General features: G+C 41.2%; 2 protein-coding genes across 8 annotated transcripts in view; one reads left to right on the forward strand and one right to left on the reverse strand.

Annotated features, from left to right (window-relative positions):
* Window positions 1-7,438: 7,438 nt before the first annotated feature.
* On the reverse strand, window positions 7,439-19,086 carry ppp1r3aa (protein phosphatase 1, regulatory subunit 3Aa). Of its 2 annotated transcripts, none has more exons than XM_084909398.1 (4): window positions 18,680-19,086; window positions 12,110-12,168; window positions 11,917-12,014; window positions 7,439-11,247 (listed from the first exon to the last, which is right to left on the reverse strand). In XM_084909398.1, the coding sequence occupies exons 1-4, from the start codon at window positions 18,688-18,690 to the stop codon at window positions 8,092-8,094; spliced, it is 3,324 nt and encodes a 1,107-aa protein (XP_084765524.1). In that variant the 5' UTR covers window positions 18,691-19,086; the 3' UTR covers window positions 7,439-8,091. The 2 variants fall into 2 exon arrangements, with proteins under 2 accessions (XP_084765524.1, XP_084765523.1); XM_084909397.1 differs by lacking the exon at window positions 18,680-19,086 and adding an exon at window positions 13,013-13,885.
* The window catches only part of foxp2 (forkhead box P2), a 104,366-nt gene continuing 98,791 nt past the window's right edge, over window positions 17,327-22,901 (forward strand). The window contains exons 1-2 of one of the 6 annotated variants that reach the window (XM_084909401.1): window positions 17,329-17,750; window positions 22,580-22,743. The gene's annotated coding sequence lies outside the window, so the exon portion shown is untranslated. Of the gene's footprint in view, window positions 17,751-22,579; window positions 22,744-22,901 lie in introns of all 6 variants that reach the window. The other 5 variants (XM_084909400.1, XM_084909405.1, XM_084909399.1 and 2 more) reach the window with 5 other exon arrangements.

Consider the following 22,901-nt stretch of genomic DNA (forward strand, 5'->3'; position numbering starts at 1 on the left):
TGCTGCATGGGCTGGGCTGTAGTGACATCCTAAGTTTTTAAAAACTGAGTTTAAATAAATGATTAGCGGTAATAAAAGCCGAGGGAGGTCAACAGTGATCACTGACTGTTTTAGGAGCTTTTTGAGATTAAATAGAAGAAAATACATAACATTAAACATATTAACAACACAAAAGCCATATTAAACACAGACTACTTTAGTAGGATTCGTCACGTCATCACTTAACGACCGGATAGAAACTCTGTCATGCTAGCTACTACGCAGTACGAGTTATTGTAACTGACTGTAAAAACTCAGCACAACGAAAATAAACTACCCCTAAACTTGGTTTATATCTGACCCAGATAGACTGCAGGTCATAACTTCTTACCTGAAGTTCAGTTCACCTGACACTCGGACCGGCGGCCACCTCGGGTCTCTCCTCCTGCCTCCCCTTTCCCTCATCCACCTGGCCTCTTGTGGCAGCTCCGCTATAGCCACCACCAAACAACTCAGTTATTTTTTTACACATCTGGCCAATTCACCACCTTTCATTGTTTATACCGTTACCAAAAAAAAAAAATAACAATAAAATCATCAGCCCATAAAAACAAAAAATCACCATCTATGGCCAGTCCAGCTATGGTCGTGCCATCAGTTAACCCTTCGCGTGCCAACTGTGGCACGCGTGCCCAGGGTTGCCGACCCCTGTACTAGATGAATGTTTTGAATTTCCCACTGCATTTTCCTTTGTATCTCTTTGCTATGGAGAAAAGCAAAGTGGGTTTCTAACCTTGGAAATTATTGCCAAACAAAGGCTTAGATGCTTGCTTGATTGATTGATTGCTTGCTCGCTCGCAAAGAACAAAGAACCACTGTGGCTTTTCTTTTGGGTTCATACAAGGATGCAGAGGGGAGACTCTATCAAGAATGGCATGTCTCCTTGTATTAGCTGGCTGAGTCACAGGACAGCACAGAAAACAGCTTATTGTGATTCACTCTGTGCTAAAAACAAATCCCCAACCTATGAAATCACTGTGCATATGCTTTGTGCAATTTTAAAGTAAATTGTGTTATAGTTTTTTTTAGGGTAAATGCAACCTGTTTAACAAGATTATTTGTTTTCCACTCCTACTATCCAGGATCTCATGAAGTACTCACTATCAACCTTTATCTCCCCCCAGCGGGATAGACTTTGAAATCTTGTTATGAGAAGTGTTACACGGGGGTTTGATATCACATTATCTTCTCTTCCTTGTCATCCTCCTCTTGCTGTTGCACAGTTTTTGGCTAAATCAAAGTCTCACATTAATACAGCATACCGTATGAGTGATATATCTCCACCACCTCCTCTTCTGCTCATCTTCCTCATTTGTTTCTCACACCTCCTCGTTGTACCGATGAAAAAAATCTCAACGCTAAAGATGACAAACAACTCTGTCATCACGGTAATGCTGCAAATGAAAGCAGAGGATGTAGGAGCTGTGTAATGAGTACTAAGTATAAGATACACTGTGTGGTGAGTACTCTAAAGTGGAATGCGCATTTTGGAATACAACTTTATTTGAGTCATTCACCACATTTATGAAATGTGGAAGAAGCACAAGTGTATTAACTGCCATCCATCAGTTTTACATCCTATCTACAGTCTGGCATGAAGCACATAAAATATGCACTCTTATGATAGTACGTCATTGCTTTGTTCTTAGAAGAACCCTGTACATTACACCCACACAGTGGGTGATGGTGTCACACTCACCCATGTACAACTTTTCAAATGCCAAGTGGCAACAGCAGAAAGCCTTGTTGTCTCAGTGATGCAAGAGCCAGCGGACATCTGGGAATGTCGAGTCACTAAGCATGGCGGAGGAGGAAGGCCTAGATGCGGGGTGGGGGGGGAGAGAAAGAGCTGAGACGGAGTTGGTTGGTGTAGGGTCGCAGACCGATGATGCTGGTTGAGGGAGCAAAGCCCAGGAAGCCAACTGCAGAGGAAGGCGGAGCAGAGAGGGTTGAATAGAAAGTGGTTCCATGACCGGGAAGAGTGTGGACTATGCAGTCTGTCAGGTCTCCAATCTGTCAGCAGAGTGCCTCTGGTCCCCCTAGGCCGCGCGACACGGCCCCGCCGCATTTTGCGCTCTCTTCCACTCTCATATCCTGTCCTCATGCACCCTCTTGTCCCAGCCAGTGCACATCAGTGTGCACTGATTTTTTTGCCACAGGACTGTTGCATTTGTCACTGAATCGACTGCCTCTATTCATCGTGCTCAGTTGACGATTTTTATAGATTTTGTCACACATTTCAATTAAAGTGACTGCACAAATCTAAAATATATATATATATGTGTGTGTGTGTGTGTACTACTAAGACCTTTAACCATAATTTTGGTTTCCAATCCTCAGCTAGTGGATTCGTTAAAAAATGGAGCCACACTTACATCTGCTGGAAGAAATGTGTCATTGCATGACTCTTTTTTTTTTTTTTGCACAAATTTGCATTAATTTTTTTTATTGAAAGCTGCTGGTGGACATTTATGTGTAAGACTATACTACGAGATGAACTGATTAATCAGCCTTAGCAGAAGTACTGACATTTTGTACAACAAAACAGGACGCGGACACATTTTAAGGGCTTATATACCCTTTCCTTCATCAGTTTCTCCTTGTCAATACACAGACAACATGGTCTCACTAAGGTAACACAATTCAACAGTACAAGTAAACAGTTGATGCCTTTTTTAAGTATTTGGTGGCTTATATAGGATAGAGGGTATCTCTCACAGGATAGCCACCATATCCCCATATAACCACATACCCATAGTTACAAATGCTAACACACAATCCACACTGCAATGTGAGAGGAGTGACGAGAGCATTAACATCTGATGACAGGCTCTCATTTTAGTCTTGTATCACAAGGTGCTGGGTGTGCTCCAGAGAGTCAGTTATCAGTGCTACATCTGTGACACCCAGCAGCCTGATGTGAACCTAGTTCAAATCATTTGGTTCCTTTTAAACATTCCTTCATTTCAAACAAGAAAAAGAAATATGTGTAATTTATGTAGTGTGAGAAGGTTAAGCTATCTCAATGCTAAATATGCCATAAGTACTAAAACTCTGTTGTCATTTGTTGCAGATTTTTCTGTAAATCTTGAAGGGGGGGGCTGAAAAGGAAATACAATTTGTTGTGGTTTTTAACAGCTTCTGCACCTCTCACTGTTATCTAGATCTGTAAATGTGCAGCCTTATCCTTCCGCCTGGTGCAGCACTGATTAATTTATAATCCTTACACGTTGGCATATGAGCTAGTCAGGAAAATAACAAGCAGCCTTACACCTCTGGGTAACCCCAGATAATCAAGATTCTGTCCTTGTTTCTCAGATTCTTCCCGTCACTGCTACTTTTTGTCAGTGCACACCAGTCTTTGTGCCAAATTTGCACTGCGTCTCATCGGTACAGGGCCTTACAGAAAAAGTAGTCCTCTGCTCTGAAAACACTGGCTTTGGGCCAGTTTTCTAAAGGTGCCAGCATAGGATTGGAGCCAGCTTACAAAAGGTCAACATACCCCAGACAGGATCAAGTGACTTCTACTGGAGTGCAGTGTCACTCAAGCTGCCACTTTATTGCACACATTGTCACACAGTGAAAAACTCTCTGCTTGTGGTACACTAACAGATAAAATATTGAGTCACACAAGAGCCTTACAGGCACCCAAGCACCATAGTCAATATGGTGAGAAAATAAATGTTAGCTATGAAATACATTGTGTTGCAAGATATATGCCTGAAATATGCATGAATTTATTTTTCTTTGGGATCATGTAATCATCAAAACAATCTTCCTAACCCTTCTGTAGGGTTGGAACATGTATACAGGGATATTTTTGTGTCCTCAGCACAAGCCATAGGCACAAATGGAATATGGGATTACAGCTGTGCAGAGACATTACTCTTTTTTTTTCCTTCCTTCTGTTCTGTTCCTTCTGTTGTTGATTCACCAGTGAATGTTTGTAGATATAGTCATCTTTATACTCTTTGTGTTCCAGTATTTCTTATTCCTTCTTGGTTCACTTTTGGGCTTTATGTTGTGTTTGTATCAGCCAATGAAGGCTCTTTTTATTCCTTCATTCAGTCTGCCTCCATTTCCTGCCTTTGGGTTCTCTCTCCATCACCACCTACCTTGACAATCTGTTCATTTGTGTATTAGCAGATGGAGTTATTGTATTCATTGCATTTTGTCCAAGCAGCATAATTTAAAAAGGTTTAGAGTGAACTAATCTGATCATTAAAATGTGATTCTTCTGGAAAACAAAAATATAAAACAACAGGACTTATTTGAATGTTTGATATTATTTTTCTTTAATTTCTTTGAGATACTGTCATTATTCCAAATGAATATCCCTAAACCTGCAATCTCCAAAAAGACGCAGTGATCTTTATAGCAACATGTAAATCCAATAACAAAAAACCTGCAAACTTTAGGTTAAAAAACCAAATGTTTCTTTGCACTTAGCTTTTGCATGTTTGTTATACTGTCCAGTATCTGTGTAGCCTGCTGTCAGTTTACCTATGACTATACCATTGTGACGCTGTTTTAAGTAAATTAATGACAGGATCATCTCTTCCACAACATTACCAGCAACAAGCTTCTCCTCTAGGTAACAGCTTAGCTAAAAGCTAGCTTCTGTGGAGCTCGCTTTTAAGTCAACTGGCCTAGCCAGCTAAGGTTTGCTTAGCTACTTGCTACTTTAAAATATGAAGCTGAGCTCGTTAGCTTCTTTCCTCAATTACCTTAAGATGGACACTGACACAAGCAAGACAGAAACACTGCATTTGCTTCGGATATTTTCCGTTTTTCATCTTGTGTCACAACCAAAGCAAATGACAAATGTGCTCACATTTTAAAAATAACAGACTGCTTAGGAATCAGTCTCGCAGGCCTAGAGGCAGGTCAGAAACCCCCTGGGAACATGTGGTTACTAGGAAAAAAAAATATATTCCCCAATTGGTTGGAAAGATGATAGTGGAAATTGATCGCTGTTGCTAAGTTAAATAAGGGAAACAAAAATCTCTCTGTCCATAGCAGTAACTTTTTTAAAAACTGATTTCACCTGACCACAGCAACCAACTCCCAGCACCCACTTGCCAACCTTTCACAGAGTACACACTTTTCCATAGCGACTGGAGTTTTCCAGAGGGTCACTGACTGGTCCCTAGGGCTGTGCAACTAACAAATTACTTGAATTGCAAAACATAGTACAATAAAAATATAATCTGAGTACTCTAAAGACTTACTTTAGTTCATTGTGTCAATGAATAATTATAGTAAGTATAACGACCTTGTACAATCAAAGTCTAGGAAGTAGTGAACAGAGATGGGCAGTAACGCGTTACTGTAATTCGATTACTTTTTTCAAGTAACGATTAAAGTAAGGGATTACTATTGCAAAAACGGTAGTTAGATTACCGTTACTTTCCCGTAAGCACGCTGCGTTACTGCGTTACTACGTTACTAAAACTGTGATTTTTTTTTGCGAGAATCTCATGACAGTGACATAAGCGAGTGCGACATTCGTGGCAACAGCTGTGTGCAGATCAACAATGGATAATATATTGAGTGCGGAGAGAGTATGAGCGTGCAGCGTTTAAAGCGTGGAAGTACTGACCTTACTTTGAGTTTGATTCCATAAAAAGTGACAAAAACATTAGTGTCCACTGTTCACTGTGTGGGAAGAAAACTTCTTTTTACAGCGAAAACCCCCCCTAAACTTCCAAGCAAGCACCGAGTGCGCTACAACGTAATGTGAAATTCACAGAGAAACTCGCGGATTCTTCAACTGACCGCTGCGGCTCACCTGCACCAGGGCAAACCTCCGCCTACCCCACTCCTGCTTTACAGGTGAAAATAGAGCAACAGGACCGCTTGTCTTTGATTTTATTTATTTTCTGCTGTGTTTTACTTGCATCTATTTGAAAGAGTGAGTGTAAACACAAAAACATATTTTATTTTTTGTTCTGGAATGTGCAGAAAATAGGTTTAAATGTTAAACAAATTTCTTCCAGTCAGAGAATGTTGCATATAATTAAATTTTTGCTTGATGCATAAAGTTAAAAGATTAAAACTAATAAAACAAGTTTTAAAAAGAGACTTTTCCATTTGATTACATTTTGTATGATGGATTATGCAGAAAAAGCAGAATTGGGCTGAAAGATCTATTGCTTTATTACCTATTCAGGTTGTAAATCGTGTTTTTAAAAAGTAACTAAGTAACTAAGTAATTAATTACTTTTGAAAATAAGTAATCAGTAAAGTAACATGATTACTTTTTGGGGGAAGTAATCTAATTAGTTACTGATTACTTTTTTCAAGTAACTTGACCAACACTGGTAGTGAACAAACCACAAAGCTGTAGTGTCATAAAACATGCATCATGCAAAGTCAAAGGAGCTTGCAAAGAAAAGCGTCTGGACTTCTTTAAGTTACTTGAAGACGTTTCACCTCTCATCCGAGAAGCTTCTTCAGTTCTAAGGTCAAATGGTGGAGAGTCCCAGATATAAACCTAGTGGGAGTATCCCCCCACAGAGGGACAAAAGGACCCCCTGCTGATCCTCTAATCGCCTGAGCCAAGGCGTGAAACTGGGTGTGGGTCCCAATCAGCCAGAGTTTCGGGTGTGTTCATTGTGAAACCTGGCCCCACCTTATCATGCGAATTCCTGAGGTCAGATGGCCCAGGATGTGAGTGGGCGTTAAGGCGTCTGGGAAGGGATCTCAAAACTGGATTATAGATGGCAGAGAGTTGGTGTCGTAAACCCCCGCCTCTGTTCAAAGATGGTCGCTCACAGTGGACATAGATGGCTTCTTTCACTCCTCTTTCAAACCCGGAGTGAAGGAGGAGTGAAAGAAGCCATCTATGTCCACTGTGAGCGACCATCTTTGAACAGAGGCGGGGGTTTACGACACCAACTCTCTGCCATCTATAATCCAGTTTTGAGATCCCTTCCCAGACGCCTTAACGCCCACTCACATCCTGGGCCATCTGACCTCAGGAATTCGCATGATAAGGTGGGGCCAGGTTTCACAATGAACACACCCGAAACTCTGGCTGATTGGGACCCACACCCAGTTTCACGCCTTGGCTCAGGCGATTAGAGGATCAGCAGGGGGTCCTTTTGTCCCTCTGTGGGGGGATACTCCCACTAGGTTTATATCTGGGACTCTCCACCATTTGACCTTAGAACTGAAGAAGCTTCTCGGATGAGAGGTGAAACGTCTTCAAGTAACTTAAAGAAGTCCAGACGCTTTTCTTTGCAAGCTCCTTTGACTACGATGACCTGGATGACTGAGAACCTTCACAGACATATGCATCATGCAAAGTTCATCAGTTGTGAAATATGCAAATGTCCAGGGCAAAATAAATCTTGCTGTGTCAATTTAAAAAACAATGGGGGTTTCTTTGTTGTATTTTTTTGTCACATGAATTTCTTTTATTGAAGAAAATCAAGGAAATTTGTTCCATTTGTTACATAATAAAGTGGTATTGGGCCCATAAAACACAGCAAACATACACACGTCATACACTTAAACATTTCTGTGGACTAAAACATTCAACAAAAGGTGAAAATTCCTATGATTTTAACAACGTTCAGTTCAGTTTGAAGTTTATTGTATTCCTTTATTCTGTCTTTTTTTAACCACAGAATGACGCCCTAATGGGAACTCAAATTAGATCGACTGCTTGGAGTTGCAAGACAGATTTATAGCGTTACAAAACATGCAACAACAAAAACATATTTCTGCACCAAATTCTGTTTGTTTAGTGAGTCTTATTGTAACTTAAACCATTTTTTTTTACCACTAGACTGTATTTAAATTAACCAAAAAATGCACGCAAGTCCAAAGACAGGTACGTGGTATATTGTGTTCAGTTTTAATTGTTTGTCAACCCCAAAAAGTTTCGGAATCAGTCTATTAAGTAACTTAATAGATGGGAAAATCAGCCAAATGTACAAACACGCACACACACTCACACACACACTAATAGCATTGTGCATGGTAGTGGACATTACAGTTTAGAGTAGTGTGCTGATGTAGCACTCTTCACCACCAAATCTTAGGCTATCCCACCATCTCCTTGTCTGTCATCACGTGTTGTCTCTTCCACTTATAAAACCACCATGATAATGAAAATATGTAGAGAGCTAAGACTGCTGGGAAATCATAGAGGAAAACAATGACAAAGAATCCACTAATTAAGAGGGCATAGATTAGAAGTCTGGTGACGTGACTGAGGATATATAATATACTGCACCATACAAGACCATCGGCCTGCTTTAATTTCTCTGAGGAAGATGATGGATGTTTGTGAGATGGGTGGGCTGATTTATTAAAAATCTCTCCATGGGCAACTACACAGCCTTCTATTTGTCTGCCTGTCTCACAACGAGCAGCCGATCTTTCTTTTATGCGAGTGTGGCTTTCCAGATCCATCGGAGCTTCTCCCAGAGCTGGAGTTGTTTCAGGAAATGATTGCCGACTATGCACATCTGAGGTGGTGGTGAGATTGTGACTGGGATTAGCACTCAAAATCAAATCTGCATGTGATTCAGAGACAACGTGAGCTTGTTCTGCTATGTCAAGTAACTTACTTCCTTCTACCACAGAGCGTTCATGGCCTTTAGTGGGTACAGCTTGCTCCAGCCCTTGACAGAAACTTGAGTTTGGATCTGTCGGTAATTCCGTCAAGGAAAATACCCCTGAATCAAAAGTGTCATTGAGATCTTTTTCAAAAAGAACATGGCAGCCTTGTGTAGTATCTCTCAGCATGCACCCCATTCCATCAACAATATCAGTGTGTCTATTTGATACCCGCACTTCTCTGCCAAAGACCTCTTCCCAAATCCCCCTGACCAAATCTTTTACAAATCTTTCTATGAAGATCTCCTCCAATCCCACCTCTATCACCTCAAGTGATGCAGTATTTTCTCCCATAATAGGTTCTTTTGTTCCATGTGACAGCTTTTTATATTCAACACGCAGAGAGCCCTCAACTTCTGCTGACAACTCTTCTTCTTCTTTCAATTCTGCCAGTGCATTCTTCCTCTCCCCCTGAGGGCCCTCCACATTACCCATTAACTCCCTCCCTGCTTCCATTTTCAGCTCCCGAATGCTCATCATCTCATCTCTGTCTTCCTGACTCATATCTCCTTCTAGTCTTTGTAACGTCTCAGATTGGTGTTCCGCTGAAGTGTCTTTCTTTGCGGCATTCTCTTTTACTTCGATTTCCTCTTGGCTCGTTTCACCGCATATGTTCTCATTTTGACCCTCCGTGTCTTCCTGTGAATCGGTCCATCCCACTTCAACCACTTCCAGCCCCTTTGGGTTGCATTTATTTGCTGGAGGTCTGAATGTATTGCAGCCACTTTGGAAAGCCTGGTTGACTTCATTTGATTTCTCTGTTGGTCTCGTCTGCTCTGATGGATTTGCTATTATTCTGTTGCAACTAAAGCTTTTTCCCACCTCTGTCTTGTTGAAGTTTAATCCGTGCTCACCTTCTTTCAATTTCACTCCACTTTGTTCCATTTGTGATTCCTGCTTCATCTCAACTTTTGGCTCCTTGCCTCTTTGGACTGACTGTGACTGTTTGTCGTGCACATCCAAAATTATTGATGCACTCACATCTAAAGCTGTATCGTTATGTTGCCATGCTTGATCATCTAACGCCTGGAACCTTTCCTCTGCTGTACTTATTAGTCCCTTTGTTTCCTCACCTGTTGTTGAAAAGGAAGTTTCCTGCTCTGTCTCTTCGAGTGCTGTCACGCATTTGGTGTTCGATGGAACGCCTTCATTCAATTCGGCTGCCACGATTTTGTTTTCCTGCTTTGAATCAAATCCACCATCGTGTAGATGTTGAGGTCCTGTTTCATTTCTATCACTCTCCTGCTGATTTCCGCCATTTCTGTTTGGCCCAAATTGCTCACACTGCATTTCATCTGCATACCTTGGGGAGGTTTCACTCTCTTCTGTTCTGTGTGGCCTAAATATCTCCTCCTCTGTAGATGCTTTATTTTCAGTATAGTTCATCATGATGTCTTCCTCTTCCACTCCTTTTCTGGATGTGGAAGAAACATACCTCGCCCCATCCTTTGTCCCTTGTCTGATTGTCTCCCTAAATGCCAGCATGTCATCTACACCATTGTGTGTAGTACCTGTAACCTCTCCTTCCCCGGTGGAAGAAAGACCCTCATCCAGCCTTGCTCCCTGTGAGATACTATCAACAGCACTTGCATTCTGAAACCCTGGCATTGCTGTCATGTCTGTTGTCTCCGACTCCCCTGAGCTTGTTATTAAGTCAGCCATGTGTGATGTGATGGGCTCCTCTTCTACTTCTTTTGCTCCTCCTATTATTCCTTCCCTTTCTGGCTCCTGGACCACATGCTTGTGACACTCGGTTAAACTGTCAATAGAGTCCTCGGACCGCAGTGCCCCCTCGAGGCAAAGTTTCTGTGGAGTGTCTGTTACAGAGCTCGTCTCTGACCTTTGGGATGCGTCTTGTGTTGCTGCATTGTCATCTCTTGGGCTGGTGACACATGCCTCTGCTGGCTGGTGGTCTTCGGTGTTCAAGGCAACATTAGCCAACAGTTCTCCCCATGTGTCTGACAGAGGCTGACGTGCATCTAAGCATTGTGCCTGTGCAGCGGCAGGAATATCTGCACCCAGTTGAAATTCTCGAAATGCTGAATATTGGGGTTGGAGCCCTTTGTCGTTTGAAGGAGACACTGATGCTGCTGTCTGCAGCCATTCTGACTCTGGAACGTTAGAATGGTCAGGCCCATTAAGAAAGGCCTGCCACGCATCGCACACAGAGGCTTTTTTATTGTCAGTATCATCTGTCCGAGGAAGAAAGGTCTCCCACATGTCATCAGCAGAAGGTGCGTTTTCTTCTTTTGACAAGATCGTTTTAGCTCTTCCGCTCCAGATGTCATCCGCGTCAGCCGTCTCCCACTGCTGGGGTTTGTCATTGCTCCAGTCCAGTGTAAGGAGAGGAATCTGATGGTAGGTGAGGACTTGCGGGCACTCGTTCGGTTGCGCCTTTTGGTATTTATAGAGCAAGCTGGCAGAGTCACCCCAGGGAGCCGGCATAGACTGAGGGGCTTTCTGGCCACTGGCTGAGTCACATGCAAGATCCTTGGATTCTTGATGCGTTCTTTGGGAGAGGTAGTCCTGCACACGTGCCAAACGTGCTGCTTTGCGTCTGCTTTTTACGCTCTCCACCTGTCAAAAAAGGCCAAAAGTCAAAGCAGTGAGCTTTGTTAAGTCACTGTGCTGGTGAAACCCTGATATTTGGTTGGTGGTTAAAAACGTGCCTTTCCTTTGAGTATTTTTTTTATATATCCAACATGCAAAGCATTTCAATAATCTAGCAACTTCAGACCTATTCTTGTTTGACTCATCAATTTTCCCACATGTTTACAAGCATGCTCCATGTATTATTAATGGACTGAATGTGAAGGATTTCAGATGTGTTCCCAAGTATCAGGTTAGCTAACTTCATGTACCCTTCTGGGACTCACTGTGCAGTATAACATGCACCGCTTCCTCAGCTATCATTTGTACCTTGGAGACAAACAAGAACTGCGTTTTTATGACGACACAACATACATTTTATGGCTAGGGGAGTTTACTTTTTGGTGATGCTGGTGTTTTATAATTTCCTAAAACACTGAAGACACCCCAAACATTACCCCTTCTGGCGTTATCTCTGTAAATCCCTATAACCCACACTGCCACTCCTTTTTCTCTGTTTTTCATCCTCTCTTAAAAGCATGGTGGGAACTGCTGAACCTCAAACTGCAGCCTCTGGCCTAGCACGTTACTTCATTATCAATAAATGTTTTTCATTTTCATTTGGGGTAGGGTAAAATAATATAAAAAGAGCCTCACCAAAGGTCTGTGCTTATCACTGTGAAGTAATAACTGGACATCTTTGCTGTCCAGTGTCTGCCTGTGGGCCTTTTCTGCTCTCTGTGTTGCTTCTAGTTCTGCAGAAGACCAAAAAAAGGCAAGGGTGAAAGTTTTGTTGCACATTAAAACATATATGCACACATGCATGCATATATAAACACTAAGTACACACCTGTAGCAACTGTTGCTGTGTTAGCATTATCCCGGGTCTTCTCCACTGTTCTTCCATTCCTGTTGTTCAAAATAAGATATGGCTAGCGTGACATAAGATGTTTTCCAGACAGTACCAGATAATTAATTTAACAATCCAGTATGTATAGTATTCATCAGATCTTTTTGTAGTAAAAGGGTTATTGTTGCTCTCTGTCCTCCAGATGTTGTGTTTCATAATTTCGCGAAGCTTAAAGTCCCCATAAACACCTCGAGCACTGGGGTTCAAGTCAAATGGTATAATAGAAAACAGGTTTCAATCTTTTATTAAAGACACGCCTTGAACAACAACTGGCCGTGCTGTATAACTATGCTACACAGTATACAAAATACCTATTATGCACATCCAGACAGTGTGTATCTGCGCCAGAGGCCTTTGAAATATGTTTGTCTGCTGCATTATCTGGCCCTCGTGCTGCAGCAGCTCAAAGCCAGAGCATGCACATAAAGGGGAGCTATAATTCTTGAGGCATAAAAAAAGAATTTTGCAGATGGGGTCAAAGAGGATAAAATGAACATATCTTGCTACAGTGGAGACGTCATGGAAACCGGCGCATACATCTGGCCATAAATGGGCAATGTGTGTTCTACGGGCCACTGGATGGTTACATAACACCTCACTGTAAACACACAATGGCCCAGTTAGTGGAGCATATTGCTTTCAATGACTTCTCTTAATGAGAAGAGCAGCACAGTGTAAGTGCACTTGCACTGTGCCGAATTTCAAACTTCCTTCCACAGTAATTGCAGCTACAGGGCCGTTCTCGCTATAGTGCACAAAAAAGTTTCACAGAAGGCTTTGGTTGACATACAAGTGACTTCCTTCTGCAGAAAGGAATGTTTAAAAAAACTCCGACTTTCACACCTGTTAGCTTTGAGACAGCTCCTCTTGCTCTTGTAGCTCTCCTCTTGCATTTGAGGCCCGTGCTCCTTTATCTGTCCCTTTTGGTGGCAGAACATCACGTAGTTAAGTCCTTTGTTGTTAGCCCAGAATGTGCCCGCTGATGATTCATAACAGAGACAGAACTCCAATCTAGTCCCTTCTCTCTCAAACGGAGGCACCAAAGTATACTTGAAGGCAAACCTGTCTGTTTTTCTATCACTGGACCCGGGCACATAGTCTGCCAGGAGGTCAAAGCAGCTGTTCCAGCGGTCGAAAGTGATCCGGGCAAAAACAGACTTACTGTAGCAGAGGTTGACCACCCTGACGATGCCTCGAAGGGTGGTGGTCCCTGGGAGGAGTTCAATGCTCTCCAGCTCGACCATCTGTGCCTGCAGCCTCTGTTCCAGCTCCTCCGGGGATGACGGGACTGTAAACAGACAGCACATATAGAGCTCCTCTAATGAATGAAGTGCCTCCTGCTCAGCAGCCCGACTGACTTCTAGTTCTGCCGCTTCAGCACTGTCAAACTCCTTGACAGAGACCAGGTTGAGGCCAAATGCATCTGCGAAAGACACCTTCCTGCGAATAACTGGTGGGGGTTCTGGTTCCGAGTCGTCATCTGTCTCCTCATCTGTGGTGGAGCCCGTGAGAGAAGAGGCCTTCATTCCCCCCTCATCTTGTTTTCCACTTTTCCCTTGTTCCTCCTCCATCATCAGCCCGTCCTGTCGCGAGGGTTGAACGCACAGAGTCTCCATAATACGCGATGGTCTTGAGCTGTCTGCCTGTCCTGCCGTGTGTCCGCTAGGAGGGTGGCACAGACCTTAGTGACCCTCGCCCGGCTACAGTGATAGTGTAGAGGGGAGAGCAGGGAGAGGACGTGACTTGACAGATGGAGTTCGGTTACAGCGAAGCTCGTGAGCCTGAGCCAGGCCTATTAATAGGACACATATAACTAGACCAAGGCTGGCCTGTTATCCTCGCGGTTATGCTCTCATAATATGTTTGTTAGTAACATCATAACTACATGAAAGCAAAGCATTTACAGAGCTCTACAATGGAAAATTAGTGCAGAAAAAGGACATACTTGAAGCTACTTTGAAGTTTTTTATTTTATTTTACATTTACTTGCTTTGCAGCAACAAAGTCTTAAAAGTTTCACATAGCAAAATTTCTACCTGCTTATCGACAATCTACACCTGATACAGTATCTCTGCATTCTTGGCTACACTGTAAAAGCAGTTGTCTAGTTTTACTTAATGGTGATCAGGCCTCTGGGTATAAATCTAAAGCTCAACAGACTCAAGTTTGATGAAAAGTCATCCTTTGAAACAGCACAAATGGAGAGTGATCGATCAACCTAAGGACTGATGGTTAGCATAAGGCGCACATATGAGAACAGCTCTGAGATGCTTTAGTTTTTGTTCAGGAATCTCACCAGTGTTAAAAGCAATAAAATGTAAAATGCATTTTCCAGACAAAGTAACTATTAGTGCTGCCGCTTCAAAGTATTTACTGACACTGATCAACTGAAGTACTATAGGAAGCTACAGTAAGTTGGTCTGAAACTGAAACTGAATTGCCACACCTAAATTCCTTGTGTTACCAAGTGTCTCCCCTGCTGAAACGTCCCCTAGAAAGAAAAGTATCATCCTACCCACTGCGGGGGAGCTGCAGCTGACTAGTCACCTCCACGTGGACAAGGAAATGAAAGCATGTCCACACTGTCATCAATAATGTATCAAATTAGTATTAGTTCTGTTGCTGTTCTTGGAAGGCCAGGGACATGTATCGTCGACATTAAAGCAGACTTAATTTTTTAGGTTCACTGCATCTTGGACAACAAAACAGAACATTATTATGAGATTGGACTCTTTCTTTGGCTGTGTGCGTGTGCGAACTGGCATGATTTTGCACAAAGTGATCTCAGATAGGAAGTTTAATTCAACTAATCCTTGATATGCTGGATAAGTATACCCCCAGATCTTGTATATCTTGTAAATAGACATTGGTGCTTGTTGTATAATCTTTTACAAGTGTGTGAGTGGGTTTTCTTTTTCCCCAAAGGACCCTTTGTTCTTCATACTGAAGCCAAAAATGCTCTCCTTGGACTTTTCAACTGCAGTTTTAATGATTAAGTTGCATCATTTGCAGCGTATGAAAAGGCAGACACGTGACAAGTGTTAATTTGCTACAGCTAAGTGCAATCATATAAAATACATAACACTAAATGTATACAGTCAGTAGCAGGAATGCTAAAAAATGTCTAAACACAAGACGAATTGTGTGACTAAGTTTTATCAGTAGATGGCACTATGTGATCATAGTAAAATTCATGTCAGCACAAGTTAAAATTCATTTGCATTTCCACTTTAGTCTCCCTTAGTGTGATAATGAGTTCCAGGCGCACAGTTAGCCTTGTCCACAAACAAGATCATTACAGAAGGAAAAGGTAATATTAATATTTCTTCTGTGTACCTAAGACTTCCTGTGCCAGTTACCTTCATCAGAAAGTTGTTTTCTGTTTTAAAGAATGACCAGTAGGTGGCGGCATACCACCGACACAATTCCACGAGGCTGCTTTTCCCTTCATGTCCTCATCATTTTGCAGATGCTGCTTCCTCTAATTCACATTTCACGGAATATTTAGTTGCAATAAAGATTTTAAACACAAACAAAAGCACAAAACGGTAGAAAAGACTGTGTGCGTATACCACACAATTACTGGAACAATCCCAGTTTATATTACATCAGACAGATAAGTGTCTAATACTGTATTTTTTTCAGATGATTTTAGAATATCATAGGGGTATTTCGTGCATACACGCCAATAGGAAACAGCTTTCAGGATAATGCTGATAAGAATAATAATAACTAAAAGATAATGTATTTTTAAAAAAATATTTACGTATTTAGTCAGTAATAACAATACATCCTTTTTTTGTATTTTAAATTCACATGGCCACACTACACAGCAACATGTACACATCACATACAACCGGGTTTCTCTCAATTATTTGTAACATAAATAACACCAGATATATAATCTTTAAATGCACTAATCGCCCTTCTTAAGCAAAACACTTAGCTCCTACTCCTTTTCCTTTCCCACTTGATATTATTCTGAATATTTATTTCTTAGCTATGAACATCGTAGCGTCTGAAGAAAAAAGGGGGGAGGGGGGGATAGAAAGAAAAAAGAAAGAAAGGAGAGGAAAGACGAGATAGAAGAAAGCAAATCATTTTAACTACTGCTCAGGGTTGTGCTCAGTGTTTGACTGGCTTCGGATCTACTATTAGATGAATAAATACACTAAATTACGTTGTAAAGGTATGACAGAATGAGTAATAAAAAAATCCTCCAGTCAAGAATCTGTACATGTTGTCATATCTTTTTCTTTTGTAAAGTATTTATTCAACAGTGATTTTCTGTATACAGAGTTTAACCTTAAACGTGTTTACACTAAAGTACAATTTTAATAACACTGATAATGATGATGGCGTTTAGGATATTATGTTTTTCACGCACTGGTTTCCAATCATCCTCTCAGTGTAAACACTTGTAGACGACCGCGAATATTTCTGTCTGCAAACCTACAATTTAATGACGTGCACGTAAAAACGCCAGCTTTAAAAATGCCACTGCTGATGAGAGAGGTGCAGTTTAAACTCTGGCTCGAAAGCTGCTGAAGATTTTAAGGTATATTTGTTTCCATCGATGCTTTCATTTGCATTATTATTTGTTAAAAAAAAATCCTGTCATGCAGTTTTATGAAAGAAAAATTTGAGAGGAGAAAACACACAAAATGACCAATTCCTTAAAAAGATTCAAAAGGGAAACAGTCACGATTGATGTATGCCGGAGGAAGCTGCTACATAAAAGCAGATCCTCTTGATGAAATATTGCAGGAACATTAAAGGCATATATTGATTCTTTTCTTCATTTTAATAGCGGATGGTTTCGCACTACTTCTTTGCGAGTTTTAGCATATAAAGTCAAGTTTATCAAAAACAAGAAATGTTGCTTTTTGGTTGGCGGGATCGTCCCATTAGTGGAAGGTTACCGGTTCAATCCCCAACAATAATATCTAACTATGGTGAACGCTTCCTCACACGGCCAGCAGCTCTCCCCGCTAAAATACTTAATAGTTAAACGTTAGCGAAGAGTGAAAAAAGGGGGGGAGCAAACTTTTAAAAATACTTTTTTTTTGTTTACAGAGCAGGTGGCCCTGACGTCACACGGGGTCGCAGTACGCCCAAAAATAACAAACACACCTCCGCGAACAAGCAAGTGCCTCCCCTGGGGGGGTTCTAGTCCCAAATATACTACTTGCTTGCCGGGTTGCTGCCTGATGTGTGTTTGAATCGTAACGAAAGAAAGAAAGAAAAAAAAAAACAAGCCGCTTCTTCTTCCTCGCATTGCGCGTCATTCAAACAGGACTCAGTATATTGCTTTTCTCTCTGTTGCATTAGTAATAACAGCGGCGTTGACGGGAGACCGCAGGAGAGAGTGTGTGTGTGTGTGTCTGTCTCCGACAGCGGTGCCCAGCGGAGGAATATTTGAGCTTTTTTTTATTTACTCTGCAGCTTGTTGTTCATTTTCTCTGCGTTATGGTGAACTTGGACAGTCACGTGCGAAGACGGCTGCAAGTGTAGAGGACGACGGCTTCTCACCTGGCGTGTCCACTTTGACTTTAGGGAAATATACCTGCCGTTTCTCGTGGTAAGTTTTCCTGCGCAGGAGCGTATTAGTCTCCGAAAACCTTTGACTATTTTTTCTAAACCTCTCTGTCCACTGCATTTGAATTAGGAAGTGAACCGCTGGTTGTCAAGTTTTTGCTTTTTGTTGGGTTATTATTTACACGTTGCGCTCGGAGTTAGCGAGCTGTTTGACAGATTTCCCCTAGCTCGGTATTCGCTTAAAAAAACTGTTAGGACCTTTTGAGAGCACTGTCCAGTCTTTGCCTGCTCTGAAAGCTGAACGCTGATTTTTTATTTTTTTTTTAAGTGCGACGATATAAAACAAGTTGTTAATTTTTTAACACATTTATTACACGTGTCTAACAGAATTAGGCTATTTACCGATTTTTATTCACCGTTATGTGATAAATTAAATATTTGAAAATTAATTTAAAAAGTTTGCTCCGAAACCAGCTCAATTCTTTTGTTTGGTTTTTTTTTTGTATATATATACATATATATATATATATATATATATATATATATATAGTCTTCACTAGAAAAAAAATAAGCAAAAAACTACATAAAGGACAAGTATCTACATGAATTTAATTGGAAGCTATTTTATTTTCCAGCTGATTTTATTTTTATGCAGCTACCTACTACGTAGCTTAGTAATTAGTAAAAAAAGAAGGAAACTGTGATTTGATTTGCATCTTATTACAGCTTCTGTGTGTAAGATATGAAGTCAGTTTAATTCTTTTTCAGTGCAATCCTTTAGTGTTCTAGCCATATAATGATATCTCATATGACTGGTGGTTTTAAAACCATGTTCCACTAGTGCTCAGATATATTTTTCTTTAAATACCACTGTCACAGCTTCTTAAGCTCAAAAGGTGCATTTAGATTTAATGATCCTTTACCTGCATGACTGCTGTCTGCGTTATCAATATCTACGATTAATCAGCTTACCGTAGTTGCATGCTCCATTTTTATATTCCATCTTTTTTCGTTGTCCAGAAACAGACAGGGGTGTTGGTAGTGTATTGCTTTTCATCATGATAAACCTCCAATTCAGACTAATTTCTCTAAACATTACAAGCTCCTAAAAAAATCTTCTGCTGGCCTCCTCTATTTCACACTCCCTGTCCCTCCTGTCTTGCAATCAAGTGTGGCCCAAAAATCAATAGATGTAACTTTTTTTCCCCCTCTCTTTTGGTAAAGAAAGGCTAACAAGGCACTGGGAGCTGCAGAACTCTTCAGGCCTGTCCTCTGATCAGCTTTCACCCCTGGATTAGCTGGATCGACCTTACTTGTTCAAGCCGCAGGGTGCACAGGTGTTCCCTCCTCAGTTATGCAGGTGTGGGCCAGTTCCCCCCCTCACTCAGCAGCTCTCACTCTTCAAAGGCCAGGCGGCAATAAATGCCCCTTGTGAAATATGTCAGCGACAGCGCACAATCAACCCCTTTGTTGAAATGCCCCTGTAATCATTTCTCAAAGTGTGTTTAAAACAGACTCTTGTTTACTTGTTGTTTAGGTGTCCTTGCATTTGTTAAGTGAGGCCACTGGAGTTTGTAAAACAGGATGCATTCTTCTCCTTCCCTTACCCACTTAAGGCAGTGGGAGAGATGCAGAGAGACCTGCCATTAGTCTCCCTTCAAGACTGACCGTTGTTGGGAGCAGCGCACTTATTACCCCGGCTCTCCCCACTCTGCGTCCATTTTTTGATTGCAGCATTCATCATTGGGTGGTCGTGCTCTACATTATGGTAATAGGAAAATGAATGTCCTCCACAGGATTAATGTGTATACCCTGTCATATGTTTCAATCATTTATCAAAATTAAGATTCGGCTTTCAGCTCAATGAACGCTGGTTGATGCATGATTTTGTCTCAGATATGAGAATTGTTGCTTCTAGCTGAACTCAAGCAGAAAAATCCTTTGTGTTTATTATTTTTTTATTCTAATACTCCTGTGGAAACTTGCACAGTTTCCACAGTTTTTTATTGTGCACTGTGCAAAATAAAAAAAAGGGGGTGGGGGGGGTTTGATTAGAAGAAAGTGGCTTTCATACACAGATCACATCAGTGTTGTTTTTGGCTCTTTAGATAATGAAACACTCATTTTTGGATTAGTGTTTGAATCGCACCATCACCCATCCCCCAGTACCACTGTAATGAAGCAGACTGTTCACTCAACCCTTGAGGTGTTGGTGCTTTTCTTTTCTTTTTTTTCGGGGGGGCATGCATGGTTAAGAAATTTGAGGGAGTGGCGCACTAGCAGCATCACTTATCTAACCTCGTCAGTGAGCCCATCCAGTGTGTTTTCACTCAGCCCCTGTGACATAAACTTAAAGGTAATTAAATGGCATGTGTTCAGGTTATATCCCTTCATAGAAATGTTTCTATGACAACCTCCGTACCTCCGTGCAAGTTAAAGCAACCAGAAGTGATCACGTCCGTCCCCCCCTCCCCGCTGCACTTTGGTTCCCTCCCCTTCCAAGTTAAGAATGGAATTTGTGTTGACAGTTTTGGCCTTTAATGGCACTTTTGTGCCGCGCAAAAGTATTTGTTTACCAGGATCATATGCTGCAAGCTGTCAGCTTTGGAGAGATTGACTTCTTAAGATAAAAGAGTGCATTACATGCTTAGGAGGCCACTCTTTTGGACTGTAATTATCCACATCTCAGTAATGATGTTTTGTGTGTTCCAGTTACTAAGAGTCTTGAGACAGCTCAGACTTTTTTAGTTACGCTCTGGGTCACTTCTTAAGCCCAGCTAGACACTGTTGTCGACGAGGAACGCTGTGACTCTTTGGCTGGAGAAAGCTGTGTAGGGTGGGGTCAGGGGATGTGGATTATAGAGAGATTGCAGGCTCCTCACACAAGGGTGAGTTAATAGGGAAAAGTTGGTAACATACTCACTGACCATTTGATTTTTATGCCTGCTTTCCCAAGTTAAAAAGATTATGTGGCTATGCTGTAAATTGACTTTAATCAAAACAGTCACGTATCAAAATGTCCTGTAAAGATTGTTTTTGCAAATATTACTACATCTTACGTCATCATGTATCCCTCCAAGGGTTGTAAAACTTACAAACAGATGACCACACTCCACAAGCTGAGATGTGTAGTTTTTTGCTGGCGTGTATCACAGTGTGTCTGACTCTAAATTAGAGATGGACCGATCCGATATTACGTATCGGTATCGGTCCGATACTGACGTAAATTACTGGATCGGATATCGGAGGGAAATAAAAAATGTAATCCGATCCATTAAATATCAGAAAAGAACCTCACAAAACTTGCCACATGGCGTAACTCGGCTCATAACCGTAGCACTTTGCAGCAGTATGTGTCACGTGATAGAGCGCCTGTGTGTATTTGTAGCCTTGCTAGCAATCCCGCATTTCATCTCCGAGGAAGTTATCCCAGAGAGAAGTAAAGCAAGTGTGTAAGTTCATCTCTGAATGTTTGTAAAGCATTCCCGCGTTAAGCTTAACAACCGATATATGGAGCGACTGCCTCTTCTCTCTCTCTCCTGCTGCTGCTTCAATCGTGAAACTGATCAATGATCAGCTGATCGGCTTTTCTGTCGCGAGTCCGTCTCTCTTCTTTGTTTTTGGCCCACTTCGTGCCAGAAAGAGGAAACCAGCGGCTGAACAACATCAGCACGTTTAAGCTTGATAAGCTGTTGTTAGAATTTATTTAATATTACTTTCTACACCAGGATCTTTTTCTACGTAGCTGACGGCTGGTAACTGTGCAGGGGCGGGTCTAGCAAAGTTTAGCCAGGGGGGCCGATAGGGCATGAACAGGGAAAAGGGGGCACAAAGACATACTTTTCTTTCTTATTCTCATTTAAAATGTCTAGCTTTTAATAAATAATTATCTGAATCTTACACCCAAAGTTTTAATCTGATGTAAAATGTATCGAAGTCCATTACTGTATATAGTAACTGTATACAGTAATGGACTAATATACCCTCTAATGTCAAAGGAGCTTGCAAAGAAAAGCGTCTGGACTTCTTTAAGTTACTTGAAGACGTTTCACCTCTCATCCGAGAAGCTTCTTCAGTTCAGACGCTTTTCTTTGCAAGCTCCTTTGACTACGATGACCTGGATGACTGAGAACCTTCACAGACATATACCCTCTAATATACCCTAGTAAGCTATACTACTTTTTCCTTTGGGAAGGGACGATCTGTGCACTCTGCAGTTCTGTTGAAGAAAGATGTTGAATCTATTTAATTATTCTTCAAAATTAATTGATTTCTGTGCATTTTTTTCACACTGCATCAAATTAAAGTTGATTACGTCGATTAAGCATCATGAGGTGGAGGGTGGGGGGTGGTTCCCTATTTTTTGTTTTTTTTTTGCTGGGAGTTTTAGAGCCCTATTAGTTAGGTTGCTTACTCTTTAAAATACCAGAATAGGGAGGATGGTGCAGGTTTAAGTTTATTAGATTGATCAGTTTTGCTGAACTATGAAATATTTTGGGTGCAGTGTATTTTTTGCATACAGGTATAATAGAATAGCTTTAGTGTTTTGTTTTGTTTTTTAACTTGAGTATGAACTTATACAAAAAGCAGCAAGATATTAAAAAATAAGTTTTATTGATTAAAAACACACTATATCGGATTCATATCGGTATCGGCAGATATCCAAATTTATGATATCGATATCGGACATAAAAAAGTGGTATCGTGCCATCTCTACTCTAAATGCAAAGGAGCATTCATGCAAAGTTATAAAACATTAGCTTTGTGTACACAATCTTTCTTACAGTTATGAAAAATAAGTCATTCTTTTCATAAAGTTTAAATTTCTCCTCTTGGCTGTTCTACTCTTGACCGTGACCTCATATATTGTAGTCTTCCTTTCAGCTGACACCAAGCTGCAACCTTCAGGGGTGAAAGATGGAAGCCAGCACGGATTGCCAGAAACTGCAGTTCCTGTAATAGCCACTTGAGGCTGTCTCCAAAAGCGAGTCAATCTTCACAGACTCCAGCATTAAATCGCTGAACTCTACAGCCTGGTACAAAAGCATTTTATTCATTCTCTTTAGCTTATTTCCAGCTTTTTGGGAAGATTAGGTTTTTGTTAGAATTTATCAATTTAAATGTTATTTAAACTGCTATGAGCGACAGGTAATTGGAACGATATTTCACTTTTCTAGTCCTACCACTCAAAGGT

Source organism: Perissodus microlepis, chromosome 17 (assembly GCF_051167445.1).
Source record: "Perissodus microlepis isolate ML-2025 ecotype Zambia chromosome 17, ASM5116744v1, whole genome shotgun sequence".
Taxonomy (NCBI): domain Eukaryota; kingdom Metazoa; phylum Chordata; class Actinopteri; order Cichliformes; family Cichlidae; genus Perissodus; species Perissodus microlepis.